Genomic DNA, 16,162 nt, shown 5'->3' with positions numbered 1-16,162 from the left:
CCTCGGTAGCACAGAAAAACAAGTCCCCTCCCTCCTCATCCTCTTCATCATCGCCCAATGTTTCCTCAGAAAATTGGCAGGGCTGGGTAGTATCACCCATTGGGAAATCTGGCTCCATAGCCACATGCTGGGCACTCAAAGCTTCCTATCTGAGATTATGCAGTGATTGTTTCAACAGACACAGCAGCGGGATGGTTAAGCTGATAATAGCCTGATAACCGCTCATGAACTTGGTGCTGTACTCAAAGTTCTCAAGAACCTCACAAATGTCAGCGATCCACACACACTCAACAGTTATGTGTGGTGGCTGACTGTCAGTCTGATGGGCATGTTGAAGCTGGTATTAAGCTAATGCCCTCTGCTGCTCACTAATCATCACCAACATATGATATGTAGAGTTCCACCATGTGGGCAGGTCGCACATGAGTCGGTGACATGGCAAATTAAACCACTTTTGCAGCGTTGTAAAACCAGCAGCAGTGGTAGAGGAATGGCGGAAATGGGCACTAATACAGCACATCTTCTCAAGTGAATATGAGCTTACAAGTTGCATGTAATTCTCATACTCATAACTCATACTCCGGCTAACTTTTTGTTTTTTACCTTCTCAAGTAAGTACAGCAAGTCAGGGTATGTTTTGAGAAATTTCTGAACGACTAGGTTCACCACGTAAGTCATGCATGGCACATGTACCAGCTTGCCGACTTTTAAAGCCGCCACCAGATTATGTCCAATATCACAGATGACCAGACCAGGTTGGAGGTGCAGCAGGGAGAGCTACTGATCGGTTTGTTCTTTTACACCTTGCTACAGCTCTGCTGCAGTGTGTGGTTTCTGACCTAAACAGATCAGTTTCAGCAGTGTGTTGCCACTTTGCCGATGCGTTGCTGCACAGCTCTCTGCTTGGCAGTGATGGGGAGGGTAATTCAGTAGAGGATCAGGAGGAGGAGGAGGGGAGACAGAAAGTGGCATATGATGAGGCGGAAACCCAGATAGAAGTTGAGCCCGCTATTCTTGGCATGGGTAGGATGCGTGATGTTAACGATTTGCGACTTTGTCTCAGCCTCCACCAGGTGCACCCACTGTGCCGTGACAGATATGTATCGTCCCTGTCCACAACAACTTGTCCACATGCCTGTTGTTAGCTGTACCTTCTCGGTTATGGTGTTGATCAGAGCACAGTTGAGATTGTTTAACACATGCTGGTGTAACGCGGGGACGGCACACCAGGCAAAATAGTGGCGGCTGAGAACACTGTATCATGGGGCAGCCACAGCCTAGAGATCATGGAAACACTGTGTTTACACAAACCTAAACGGCAACATCTCCATGGCTAGTAATTTGGCAATGTGCGAGTTTAGTTTTTGTACCTGTGGGTGCGTGGCTGTGTATTTACGCTTCCTTTCCAAGTTCTTAGGCATGGACAACTGGACACTTCGCTGGGAAAAGGAAGTGGATGTGGTTGATGTTTGCTGTTTGCTGTGTCTGTACAATCACAGCTTGTGGGACAGGATGCATGAGAGCCTGTTTCCTGAACAGCAGATTATGAAGGACGTAGCACAGGTGACATGGCAGTAGTTTGACCCGGAGACATAAATTTGGTACCCTGGTGTTCTGCCCACCTACTGTCTGTCTGCAGTTTACAACATCTTGTCTTCTCTATATTTGAAACTTAACCTTTCCAAAACTGAACTACTTCTATTCCCTCCATCTTCTAACCTCCCTAAACCTGACATCTCCCTCTCTGTGTGTGGTACCACGATAACTCCTAGGCAGCAGGTTCGCTGTCTGGGGGTTATGCTCGACACCAATCTCTCCTTCACCTCCTGTATACAATCTCTTGCCCACTCCTCTCGCTTGCACCTCAAGAACATCTCTAAAATCAGCTCCTTTCTTACCATGGAAACTACAAAAACCCTCACTGTGGCTCCAATCCACTCCTGCCTTGACTACTGCAATTCTTTATTAATTGGTCTTCTCCTAACTTGACTCTCTCCTCTACAGTCCATCCTTCATGCGGCAGCCAGGGTCACCTATCTGGCTATCCGTTACGCGGATGCTTCTGCTCTGTGCCAGTCATTGCACTGGCTGCCCATATATCACAAGATCCAATTCAAATTTTGTTCTCACCCACAAAGTTCTCCATAGTGTGGCACCCCCCTACATCTCCACCCTCATCTCTGTCTATCACCCTATCCATTCTCTACATTCTGCAAACGACGTTCGACTAACATCCACGCTAAGCCAAACCTCCCACTACCGGATCCAAGACTTCTCCCGAGCTGCACCAATCCTCTGGAATGCTCTGACCCAAAAACCAGGATGAACCACAACTTACTCAGCTTCAGACGTTCCCTAAAACACAGCTCTTTAGGGTGGCCTATCACACTCCCTAATCAAATTAAATTCAGTCCATCCACAGCTTCTCACAACATAACTCTCCATCAAACTCCACCACACCCAAAAGCATCTCAAAGATTGGCTGACTGGTTCAGGCAGCCTTTATCTATCCCCCATATCTTTGAGATAGCTGGATTGTCATTGGAAATGAGCACCTGTACCTTGTACCCCCCCCCCCCCACCACCACCTCATTGAAGACGTAAGCTCTCATGAGGGTTGTTTTTGCTATAATTATTGTTTTTTCTAGGGTGCTTGCCTGCCATGTGGTTCCACATACTGGTGGTTCTCAGGTTGCGTTTGACCTGCGCTGTGCTCAACTTGGTATGGCAGATGCTACAGATTACAATTTTTTTTCTCTGAAGGACTTTCAGAAAAAACGTCCAGACAGCGGCTGAACGCCCCCTTTCCCTGACTTGGACCACAGTGGGGGTGATCTCCGGAACAGTTGACCCAGTTCTCACTCTGGGCAAACCATTACCCCTTGGTGCCTGTGTTGGTGCTACATATCCATCATCCTCTGTGTTGCTGTGCTGGCTATGCATGTCAACGGTACAGGTCAGATCAGTGGACTCATCATGGACCACCTCGTCTTCATATCATCCTCCTTCCCAGTTGAGATTGTAGGCTGCTCTGATGGCAACTGTGTCTCATCATCATCATTCTCCACCTCTGGAGACAGTAAATCAGGTTCCTCAAAGTGGCTTTCTTCTGGCCGTAGGTTCTCAAATACTCAACTCACACCACCTCTTCTCATCCCTCTTGAATGCTGCACGGTGAGAGGCCAGAGCCAACCAAAGGATACATACAAAACAGATCCTCAGAGTGGCCAAGCTTGGGGTCATATGTCTCCTGTGACTGATGATGGGGGGAGGAAGGAGGACCAGGTTGAGGATTGGATGGACCAGCCTTCTGTGTATTCACAGTAGACTGTATGGTCGTGGAAAATTTGTTGCTGCTTGAGAAATGTGAAGAGGCCTTATTGTCTGCCATTCAAGATAGAATCTGCTCTCGCTCTTCTGGTTTACACACACGTTTACATTCCAGACTGGGAAATTTGAGGAGGAGGAGGGTAAAGCCCAATGCTACAATGGGCGCATTGTAAACTGCTATGGAATATGTATTCCACTATCTGAGTCTCATTGAGGGAGGCACCGCCCAAATGTATATGTAAGAGCAGTCCCTCCAAAATGTACGTTACTGGGCCACCTCAGGGCCCTCACCAAACTCAGGTTTCTTGACAAATGCAGGCCCTCTGAAAATTTGAATTTAGTGCCTCAGAATGACATGGAGGAGGAGGAGAGTAAAGCCCAATGATTAGGGATGATCGAACACCAAAATATCCGCTTCGACGAATATCCGACGAATAGATCGTACCTATTTGAGTATTCGCGAATATTCGACACCCAATGTAAGTCTATGGGAAACTCGAATAATTTCATGTTGGACCTAACGATGACCTGTAGTGACTGAGGAAAAGGCTGAAATTGATGGGAAAAGGCAGAAACAGTATGGGCACAGCCTGTAGAAGGTTGGAAATAATCTGGAATCATGCCTGGTCTCTCTCTCTCTCTCTCTGTCTGTCTGTCTCTCTCCTCATTCATGTTTCCTTTTGTCATGCTTTACACTGCAGCTCTGCTCATTCACGTTCCCTTTTGTCATGCTTTAAGGCTGCTTTACACGGTATGACCGATTGTGCGATTTCACAATCGATCGTACCCGCCCCCCATCCTTTTTGCGTCACGGGCAAATAGCTGCCCGTGTCGCACAAAGTCGGCTACCCCTCTTCACACATACTTACCTCCCGTCCGACATCGCTGTGGGCGGCGAACGTCCACTTCCTGGAGTGGGAGGGACGTTCGGCGTCACAGCGACGTCACACGGCCGCCGGCCAATAGAAGCGGAGGGGCAGAGATGAGCGGGATGTAAACATCCCGCCCACCTCCTTCCTTCCGCGGGAGACACGGGTCGCGGGTAAGCGATGTTCATCGTTCCCAGGGTGTCACACGGAGCGGCGTGTGCTACCCCGAAAACGATGAACAATTAAATTAAACGATATTATGAAACCTAGCGACCAGTACATGACTCACGATTTGTGAGTGATACTGCGTCGCTAGGAGGTGTCACACAGGCCGACGTCGCAAGCGATGCCGGATGTGTGTCACAAAAACCGTGACCCCGACGATCTATCGCACGATAGATCTTCTGGTGTAAAGCAGCCTTTACACTGCATGTGCATTTCAAAAAGCATCCAAAATGATACGTTTTGGATGCATTTTGAATGCATTTTAGATGCATTTTTGACAGTGCGGTCCCACTCAGCTCTGCTACATCCCCATAGAGCATGGCTGGCTGCCGATCAGAATAAACTCGGATGAACATCACCTGACTTCATTGTCATTGCGTGGCTCTGTCTGATTTGTGATCACAGGTGAAGGATTCACCGGTGACTGTAAATCACCTGAGTGACTGAAGTGAGCCGTGCGATCAGCGGTGCCGTCACTCAGGTTACCCGCGGCCAGCTTGAGTCCTCTTCCTCAGAGCGGTGGCCACGGCTAACCTGAGTGACGTCATCGCTGATAGCATCGCGGCTCACATCAGTTGCTCTGTGGAGCTCAGAGTGAGCGGCGATGTTCTACGGCTACTCCTGTCATCTTCATGTAGCAGAGCTGGATGCGTCATGGGACCTCGTGTGAATTACGTCGGACCTGGAGGGGTATTTGGGGATTTTAATAAAGTGGTGATAGAGGGTGTTTTTGTTTTTTTTCCGGCTTTTATTCCAAATAAAGGATTTTTTGGGTGTATGTGTTTATTTTCTTTAACTTGTAGGTTAATCATGGGGGTGTCTCAGATGCCTGCCATGATTAACCTAGGACTTAGTGGTAGCTATGGGCTGCCATTAACTCCTTATTACCCCGATTGCCACCGCACCAGGGCAATTTGGGATGAGCCGAGTAGAGTCCCGGGACTGTCGCATCTAATGGATGCGGCAATTCCAGGCGGCTGCTGGGTGATAATTTTAGGCTGGTGGGGATCCCCATCCTGAGAATACCAGCCTTCAGCCGTGTGGCTTTACCTTGGCTGGTATCAAAAGTGGGGGGGCTGCACGCCATTTTTTTAAAATTATTTATTTATTTATTTTACTGCACTACATAGACCCGCCCACCGGCGGCTGTGATTGGTTGCAGTGAGACTTGTCACTTAATGTGGGGGCTCGTCTGAATGCAACCAATCAGAGGCGCTGGTGGGCGGGGGAAGCAGTGAATGCGAGATGGAATAATGAGCGGCATTTTCAAAAGCTGGAGAAGACACCAGAGCAGTGTGACAGCCGTGCAGAGCCGTACTGGTGATCGGTCAGTGATCAGTGAGTATGAGACAGGAGCGGAGAGGGAGAGACAGACAGACAGAGAGAGACCGACGGACAGACAGAGAGAGCCCTATAGCTGGTTCTGCATTCACAGATTTGTGATTTGGCGATTTTATGGAGCCGCTAGCAGCTACTGGACACAGTCTTCAGCCCTTACAAGGATTATTTATTAGTTGATCTAAGAACGCTCTCCTGCACTCAATACAGTCTATCTACACCGCCAGCTCCCTATGACTGCGTGATCACAAAATGGCCGCTGGCGTATATAGCCCCCAAGACGCTGTGCGGCCGAGCCAATCACAGTAACACCACAACAAAGATGGCTGTGGCATTACTGTGAGGGTAAACAACATCAGATGTGTTCATTGGCTGGAAAACAGGCGCCAGGATGTCAGAAATGTAAATGAAAGTATTGGAGCGGATGTTCTTTTATTCATCGGATACCGAATATCGCGAATAGCCTGTTATTCGTCGGATGCTCATTTCTACGAACGATACAATGGGCGCATTGTAAACTGTTATGAAGGATTTTTTTTAGTTGCTTTTTTTTTTTTTTTTCTTTAAATGACTTAGTTTTTAATTTTACCATAAAATCTACTGGAAATTAAGTAAAAATTCAAAGTGCTGTGAAAGGGTGAAAAAACAAATTCCATCTTTTATTGTTTTTACGCCATTGACGATGTGCTGGAAGTGAGCGGTCAGCGTGATTCTCCAGGTCAGTGTGATTACGGCAATATCAGACATTTCTTATTATCTCAGTGGTGACTAGAGATGAGCGGACCCGTGGACGTTCGGCTTCTGCTGGTCCAGCTGAACATTTGTATAGATCGGTTCTGGACTTGGACTTGACCTGAACTTTATTTGAAGTCACTGATTGGCAGTTCGGGTCTCCGCCCACATGCAGCCATAAACACATCACTAACAGGGGAGGGCGGGTTTTTTCAGTTTTATTTCTTGGTGCACAATACATCTGATAATATGAGAGTGGTTTGCAGACGTAAATCCCCCGAACTCCAAACCTGAACTTTACTATCTTGGAAAAGTCTGAGTTTGTACCGAACACCGAACTCCAGGTTCACCCATCTCTAGTAGTGAATAAAAATCAGACTTTTGTAAAAAAAAAACCCAAAACATTAAAAAATCTGTTTGTGTCTCCATTTTCCGACATCGGAGTTGAGTGAGGACTTATTTTTTGCTTGATGAGCCGACGTTTTCATTGATACCATTTTAGGTGCAATACTTTTATGGGTCGGTTTTGCTACTTCATTTCATGTTGAAATTTTTTTTTCCTACCCAAATGATATCTTCCCTCCATTATTATCTCCATTAATTTTACATATCGGCTCATCTCCTTCCCATTCAGGTCCTTACAATATCGGATCCTTCAGTGATATTATTCTGTTTTCAGAAAATTTCCTGTCCAGGATGGATATGGACAGGGACAAGATGGCGGAGAGGATATTACACCTCACCCTAGAGATCCTCTTCCGGCTTACTGGAGAGGTGAGAGATTCTGATGACGTCACATTACACCATTCTTATCTATGGGAATAACAGATGGACAGAACTGGAGAGGTGAGGACTCTGGAAATGTCTGGAGTGAGATTTATTACTGTGTCTCTCCATAACCAGGATTACACAGTAGTGAAGAAGACCTCTAGTGAGCGCTGTCAGGCCCCTGTGTCTGAGGGATGGGGAAGACCCCTGAACCCACTCACGGGGCCTCCACCTCACCCCCCGATACATGAGGACATCAATGACCAGAAGATCCTAGAACTCACCTACAAGATGATTGAGCTGCTGACTGGAGAGGTGACACTGCTGGGAATGCTGGGACATTATACAGTAACGCTATGAAGGGATCGGGGGTGACGGTATCATTGTATGTGTCAGGTTCCTATAAGGTGTCAGGACGTCACCGTCTATTTCTCCATGGAGGAGTATGAGTATTTAGAAGGACACAAAGATCTGTACAAGGACGTCATGATGGAGGATCCCCAGCCCCTCACATCACCAGGTAATAGACAGGACTAAATACACACAGCCTATAATTATCTGTATGTAAGGAATGAATTCAGTCCCTGTATGTGTCTCCTCCAGGTCTATCCAGTAAGAGGACAACACCAGAGAGATGTCCCCGTCCTCTTCTCCCACAGGACTGTAAACAAGAAGACCCCGATGTTCCTCAGGATGTGTCTCCTCCAGCTCTATCCTGTAAGAAATATCTACTCATTTTCTTTCTGCACTAATTTTGTGTTTACATTTTTAGGCTTTCTGCTCTGTTTTTTTTTCAACTGTATTGTCTTTCCTTCTGTTTGTTTCTAGTGCCTCCTCTATGTTGTTATGATGGCAACTCAAAGACCTGCAGAGGGTTCATAAATACCGTTTCGCTGAAAATTAAACATAGTCCAAAAATAACACTTAGCACAATTTTATGGGATCTTTGAAGAATGCTTGAAATATAAGCTCTACTCCATAAATAAGCCCTAGTTACAGTCAGGGCCAGCGTTGGGAGGAGTCAAACTGTGCAAATTCTCAAGACCCCACTCTCTTAAAGACCCCATCAGTTGTATTTTGAGATTGATTGTTTAAGGACCTTTGATGGCTTCAAAGTCATGTGACTTGATGTTACCAAAGGTCTCTTAATTGCAGGAGTCTAAAAGAACTGAACAGGAGACATGCTGGCATGCAGGACTGTCATTAGGGGAAAGGGAGAGCAAACTGGGCAATTGCACAGGGCCCCCTTTCTCTCAGGGGCCCCAGTGTTTATATGCCAATTATAGGACTGCTTAAGGACCATTTTGACATCACGTCATGTGACCAAACATCTCATTTGGAGTAGTCTAAAGCTGAAGAGGAGACAGGCTGGTGTGTCTGTGTGTGTTCACGACAATTTTAACCAGCTTTGCCAAAATAGGCAGAGCTTGGCCAGAACAAGGGTGCGATGCCACCGCTTCTCTAATTCATAACAAACTGCGGTGTTCCCTGTGGCAGAAATCTCACTCCAGTCCCTGATGTCATTTTTCAGTGTACATCACCGGTCTTGATGAATTTGAACCCTGATGTTTATCTGTACAGGCTGCAAGACCCTGCTACCTGCTTTGGTTACAAAGCCTAAGCCAAAGAGGTTTTTTTCGAAGACGAAAATAAAATAGAGACTGTAACGCGGCCTATCAGCGTTACAGTCTCTATTTTATTTTCGTCTTCGAAAAAAACCTCTTTGAAATTGTCTATGTTCTGGATCAATGTTTCAAGGAGATGTTTGCAGGTTTTGCCAACTGTCATGGCAGCGTCAGTATCTGTGGAAATGATAGATTCTGGTACTCTGCAATGCATGTTAACTTCTCTGCTGTCTGTGAGCAGCACAGGGAGACGCAGGCGTCAAACCACAGGCTTGGGCAGGCTAGTAAGAGTTATTCTCTGCTGGGCTGCTTGTTAATGTCTGTGATCACATGCTGTAGAGGAGAAAGTATTGTTTGCTCCCGTTCTGTATATGTTGGCTGGACTATTTCATTAATGCCAGCTATAGTTTACCTATACTGATCTGGTGAGGTGTTGTGATCCAGACCTATGGGTGTTTTTTTGTGCATTATTACTGTGAGCTGTTGCGGTGTTAACCCTTGTTGTCATTTTTGTTGCTGCCTTCCTGCTCTTGCTTTTCTCCTTAGCCTATCACTGTTTATTTTTGTGAGTTTGCAATGTGTCCCGTTTGTCTTAATCTGTATTTCCATCATAATCCTGCCCCTTGCTTCCCTTGGAGATCACAGATTAGATCTAGTCAGGAGACTAGTAATGCACGAGACTTCGGCATCTCCATCTTCAGGGGTAATCCAGAGGTTAGGAATAGCTTAGGGTCCCCTATAGTGAGGGACAGTATAGGAGCCCCCTATCCCTCATTATCCTGCAGTCACATTGTGACAATCAATCAGATTATTTACTGTAGCACATTCCAGAGAACTGGTGCTAGGAATGGGAGAGCCAAATTAACAAAGATGTAAATCTTAAGGCCGCTTTACACAAAACGATATCGCTAGCGATCTTGTTAGCGATGTGACACGCCCAGATCGTTACTCCAATTTGCCGAGATCGCTCATAGGTCATTTTCTAGCAGCCACACGTACCTATCTCACAAACGACGCTACATCGTTCAGCGATATATTGTTTGACCAAGGCGGTCGTATGGATGTTGTTCGTCGTTGGCAGGGTGTCAAACGTAACAATATGTCTGCTGCGTTCCAAACGATGAACAATATTTTGAAACTGAACATCTTGTCAACGATCAACGATTTTCGCTATTTTTAAGATCGTTCGGATTCGAACGTAGGTGTCACACGCAACGACGTCGTTAACTATGAAAACCGTGACCCCCGACGACATATCGTCAGAAAAATCGTAGCTTGTAAAGGGGCCTTTAGATCTCAATATTGGACAACAGATTCAGAATATTTTTTCCCTAATTTAATTTCTGATGTTATGGTTTAAAAAAATAAATGTACTTTCAAGATAATTTTTAATGATATTAATAACTTTGTGTTTATTTTTAGCAGATGACTGTATTGGAAGTTCAGATGGACCTCTAATATCTTCAGAATTTATAACAGATGATGAAAGTAATCCACATGATACATATGAAGAGCATGCTGTTGTCCCAGATATAAATCCAGTCCTTCCTCGGAAAGCTCTATTATCTGAGTTTTTCAAACAAGCCCAAAATTCCCATTTATCACAGAATTGTAAGCAGAATAAAAGTTTCAGAAGGGATGTGGAATATGAAACTGATGAAACAGTTCCTACAAGAGAGAAGCCATTTTCATGTTTAAAATGTGGGAAATGTTTTACCAGGAAATCACATCTTCTTGACCATCAAAAATATCACACTCGGAAGAAGCCATTTTCATGCTCAGAATGTGGAAAATGTTTTTTTCAGAAATCACACCTTGTTAGACATCAGAAAATTCACACAGGGGAGAAACCATTTTCATGTTCAAAGTGTGGGAAATGTTTTAGTCAGAAATCAGAATTTGTTAGACATCAGAAAATTCACACAGGGGAGAATGTATTTTCATGTTCAGAGTGTGGGAAATGTTTTATTGCGAAATCAGTTCTTGTTATGCATCAAAGATCTCACACAGGGGAGAAGCCATTTTCATGTTCAGAATGTGGGAAATGTTTTATTCAGAAATCAGCTCTTGTTATGCATCAAAGATCTCACACAGGAGAGAAGCCATTTTCATGTTCAGAATGTGGAAAATGTTTTATCCAGAAAGCAGATCTTGTTAAGCATCAAAGATCTCACACAGGGGAGAAGCCATTTTCATGTTCAGAATGTGGGAAATGTTTTATTCAGATGTCACATCTTGTTAGACATCATAAAAATCACACAGGGGACAATCCATTTTCTTGTTCAGAGTGTGGGAAAAGTTTTAGTCAGAAATCAGAATTTGTTAGACATCAGAAAATTCACACAGGGGAGAACGTATTTTCATGTTCAGAATGTGGGAAATTTTATATTCAGAAATCAGATCTTGTTATGCATCAAAGATCTCACACAGGCGAGAAGCCATTTTCATGTTCAGAATGTGGGCAATGTTTTACTAGTAAATCAAAAAAAGTTAGACATCATAAAATTCACACAGGGGAGAAGCCATTTTCATGTTCAGAATGTGGGAAATGTTTTATTGAGAAATCACATCTTGTTGTGCATCAAAGATCTCACACAGGGGAGAATGTATTTTCATGTTCAGAATGTGGGAAATGTTTTATTGCGAAATCAGTTCTTGTTATGCATCAAAGATCTCACACAGGGGAGAAGCCATTTTCATGTTCAGAATGTGGGAAATGTTTTATTCAGAAATCAGCTCTTGTTGTGCATCAAAGATCTCACACAGGAGAGAAGCCATTTTCATGTTCAGAATGTGGAAAATGTTTTATCCAGAAAGCAGATCTTGTTAGGCATCAAAGATCTCACACAGGGGAGAAGCCATTTTCATGTTCAGAATGTGGGAAATGTTTTATTCAGATGTCACATCTTGTTAGACATCATAAAAAGCACACAGGGGACAATCCATTTTCATGTTCAGAGTGTGGGAAAAGTTTTAGTCAGAAATCAGAATTTGTTAGACATCAGAAAATTCACACAGGGGAGAACGTATTTTCATGTTCAGAATGTGGGAAATTTTATATTCAGAAATCAGATCTTGTTGTGCATCAAAGATCTCACACAGGCGAGAAGCCATTTTCATGTTCAGAATGTGGGCAATGTTTTACTAGTAAATCAAATGAAGTTAGACATCATAAAATTCACACAGGGGAGAAGCCATTTTCATGTTCAGAATGTGGAAAATGTTTTATTGAGAAATCACATCTTGTTGTGCATCAAAGATCTCACACAGGGGAGAAGCCATTTTCATGTTCAGAATGTGGGAAATGTTTTATTCGGAATGCACATGTTGTTAGGCATCAAAGATCTCACACAGAGGACAATCCATTTTAATGTTCAGAGTGTGGGAAATGTGTTAGTCAGAAATCAGAATTTGTTAGACATAAGAAAATTCACACATGGGAGAACGTATTTTCAGGTTCAGAATGTGGGCAATGTTTTACTAGTAAATCAGGTCTTGTTAAACATGTGAAGAAGCCGCACCGGGAAGGAACCTTTTTCATGTTGTGAATAATTGAAATGTTTAATTGGTAAATCAAGTCTTGCCGACCATCAGAAAACCAACAGAGCGGAGCAGCCATTCTTGCTTTCAGAATTTGCCAAATTTTTTTAAGACTAATCAGTTCCTGTTGTCCGATGATCCACACAGGAGAAGCCATCATGATGTACTATAATTCAAAGGGTTTTATAAAAAAAATTGGCTACAATTACTCAAGTAAGAATTTGTGAGGAAAAGAACCATTTTATTTATTTTTAAACTTATTGTATTTTTTGGACCATAAGACACACCTAGGTTTTGAAGAAGGAATATAAGGAAAAAGATTGACACAAAAACTGTGGTCATGATTCACTGTTATGGGGGGGGGGGGGGGAATCTGCTGCTGACACTGTTACTGGGATAAAATCCCCCAATTCTTTACTGATGTCACCCATCCTGGGCCCCTTGTACTGTTGATGTGTCTCCCATCCTCATGTATACTGTATATCCAATATCCATCCTGGTATATATGTTGCCCATCTTTATCCCATCCTGGTATATATGATCCCCATCCTGGTATATATGATTCTTGTCCTAGTATATATGTCTCCATTCTTGTATATTTAGCCCTCCTCTCGGGCCCATTCTTGTATATATTTCCCCATCACGCTGCACACATAAGAAAATCACTTTTTGTTTCTCCCCTATTTCCTCATAGACTGTAAGCTTACGAGCAGGGCCCTCACTCCTCCTGGTATCTTAATTTTGTTATTTTGTATTGTCTCAAATTGTCTGTACATGTCCCCTCTGAATTGTAAAGCGCTGCGGAATATGTTGGCGCTATAGAAATAAAACTTTATTATTATATTATTATAAAAGAAATGATTATACTCCCCATCCCTCCGCTCTCCCAGTGCACGGTGTTCTCTTCTGATGCTGGCAAGTGACTTCACCATGTAAGCGGAGAAGTGCATGACATTACTGCCAGTAAGTGCCCCCAGTTACACGCAGACGTAAGTGTTAGAGAGTAGTCAGCCATAATGTGCTGAGCAGTCATGTTGTATCTAACAGCCATCTTGGGAAGACTTGAGCAAACTAACTTTGCAGCTAATGAGCTGCACTGGCTAGAGTTCTCCCCCCAGAGAGGAGATAGAGATGACATCAGTGTAATTAGCAAGTATAAGGAAATGTACAAAAAAGGTTAAATCGAATAGAAGAATACAATTGCGTCAGTTGATAGATGGTGATGTGTCGTCATGAATAGCAGGTGTATTGAATTGATAAAAAAAATCAGTTATCAATAGAGTTGTCAGTGTGTGAAGAGTTATGTGATTAGAGGCGCCTTCAGGGATCAGAAATGTCAGCAATGACGACATGGCTGAACTAGTGAAAAGTATCATGGAGGCCCATAGGAATCCAATACGTTTATACCGCAATGCTCGTAAATAATGTCATGATGTATCATTATATTCTTTGTTCTCCAACGTATACGCCTTTCTCTGCAGTATGAGCTTTCCTTTGTCTAACATGTATAAGAGCCCCACATGCCTTTCGGGGGACACTTCTTCTTCTTCATCTGTTGCTAATTCTGCTGTTCTGCCAGACACCTGCGTGTGTCATCCTGCCGCTAACCTGTCTTATCTGCTCTGTTGCTATCTCGGAATAAACTTCAGTCTTTGCTTGGAACGGATTGTCTACAACGTCTTCTTAGCTCTCAAACTCTACGGACATTTTCTTTCAGTAAGCTGCCAGAATATTCACTGCTCCCCACAGCCGGGATTATGGGTTTGGAGAGCAGTGAATATTCAATGTCTAATAGTAGACACACGTGATCGCCCAGTCATAGCAGTAATCAGGCGGCTTCGTAATCATGTGTACCCGATATTAAAGAGAATGAATATTCGCTGCTCCCCATGCTAATAATACCGCCTACTTCTTGGTTGGCGCTGGCTTCATTGCCTAGAATTGGGCGGGATTATGGCGTGGGGAGCAGTGAATATTCATTTTCTTTTTTAGCTGGCACACTGTTAGCCTTTTTGAGAGCCTTTAGGAACATTTGTGAAAGGTTTTGATACTGGATTATATTTAGATAATTTACTAATCTCAGGTTGCCCACTGCTTTATTTACTGAAAAGCACAGCCCCAGATTGGAGATAGGAACTCTAAAGTATATCACATTGTATATAATTGCATTTCAAAACTTGTTGTTTTGTTAATAAATGCGTGTAAATATATATTCTTCCTGCCTAGCTTTCTCTATTGTCTAGATGTGATGATTTTTGTCTCAGAGCCTCTGGAGTTGGCGCAGAACTGTAGACATTTCACACAAAAATAGGGGAGAATTGAATCACACTGCAGCCTAGATATGTGGAAGTTGTTAAGACGCTCTGTTCCCAAATTATCAAAGCTTTTATGCCAAAAAAAACCTGTCACAAGCACTTGGAAAGTTGTGCCAAGATTTGGCATTTTCACTCTAAAATTGGCAAAACTTAGGTGGGACGGGGGCTTAACACCACAACTTCTTTAATTCGTGACGAGCTGTGGTGTTCCCTATGCCAGAAATCTCACTCCAGTCCCTGAAGGGAGTAATATTTCTAGCATGGCACAAGGAGGCACACCGATGATAGATCGAGTGGTTAGGATACATAATGAACCCGATCTCCGAATTCGAACACTGATTATTTTTTTTTTACAAAGTCTGTATTTGATACAAACATCAAACTTTACTACTCAGGTTCTCTAATCTTTGCCCACACAGTTTAGATTATGGGTGTAGAAGAGACCAGAACTGAAAGGGGTCTATCTCTTCGTGAAGAGTAAGTAACATTTATGATACCTATGCTGGGGTTTTGTGAATTTAATGGATTCTGTCATTCTGTGTTTACCACTTAATTAAAAGTCAGAATAACATTAAGACAGTGTCACGCTAGGTACGGGGAAGTACCAAGTGAACGGCAAAAGGGAAGGGAAATCCTATGTCTATGAAAGGGGGAGATAGTGCCTACTGCTGGGCCCTGGGTTCCCTCACCGCCCTAGATAGATTCTGCACCTATTCACCGAGACGGATATCTGACCTTAATCTGAGCCTGATCTGGACCCTACGTAGGGAGCAATTGCGATGAGCTCTGCGTCAACCTCACCAGGTACTAAAGGACTCACAGGGATAATAAACAAGGGAAAACAACAAACAACGCATCTCTAAATGACTCAGTAAGAAGTTCAGTAAAGAACAGTTACAATCCTACTGATGCATGCAAGCCGCCTGCTTGCATTCAGAGCTTGTGAAGGAATTGAATATCACCAGCAGAAGTCCAGGCAAAATGAGAGTATTTAAACCCAAGGGGAATTTCAGATAATTACAAGCTGAAGGGAAGGGGAGCTCTGCTGGGTCCTAAAGGGAAAAGGATGAAAATCCAGCAGAGGAGATACCTAGTAAACTGAATACTGACAGCAGCAAAAATAGAAAGTCCGGGACAATTTTGCACAGCCAGACGCTGTGGCTTTCTATAGTCGGACACCACAGGATTGTCTGTCACCCGTGACAGACAGGGACTCTGATTCCAATGATGTGTCGTTTACTGGGCTGCTTGCTGTAGTTTTGATAAAAATCACAGTATTATCGTTAGAGGATTATCACTAGAGAACTAATAAACCTGCAGCCATGTATCCTCAATCTCCATAAGCTGTGTATAACCTTGCTCTCACCTGATTGGCAGCTTTCTGTCTATGCTCATTGTACACAGCTGTCAATCAGTGGTG

General features: G+C 43.7%; 2 protein-coding genes across 2 annotated transcripts in view; one reads left to right on the top strand and one right to left on the bottom strand.

The window, feature by feature from the left end:
• Window positions 1-16,162, bottom strand: part of LOC142258776 (uncharacterized) — a 296,846-nt gene that overhangs the window by 182,960 nt on the left and 97,724 nt on the right. The gene's annotated exons all lie outside the window — the stretch shown is intronic.
• Window positions 7,193-14,314, top strand: LOC142258777 (uncharacterized). Its single transcript, XM_075331376.1, has 5 exons — window positions 7,193-7,268; window positions 7,398-7,577; window positions 7,659-7,782; window positions 7,866-7,979; window positions 10,310-14,314. The coding sequence occupies exons 1-5, from the start codon at window positions 7,197-7,199 to the stop codon at window positions 12,256-12,258; spliced, it is 2,439 nt and encodes an 812-aa protein (XP_075187491.1). The 5' UTR covers window positions 7,193-7,196; the 3' UTR covers window positions 12,259-14,314.

Source organism: Anomaloglossus baeobatrachus (genome assembly GCF_048569485.1).
Source record: "Anomaloglossus baeobatrachus isolate aAnoBae1 chromosome 5 unlocalized genomic scaffold, aAnoBae1.hap1 SUPER_5_unloc_10, whole genome shotgun sequence".
NCBI lineage: Eukaryota > Metazoa > Chordata > Amphibia > Anura > Aromobatidae > Anomaloglossus > Anomaloglossus baeobatrachus.
This window is presented reverse-complemented; position numbering and strand designations above follow the sequence as displayed.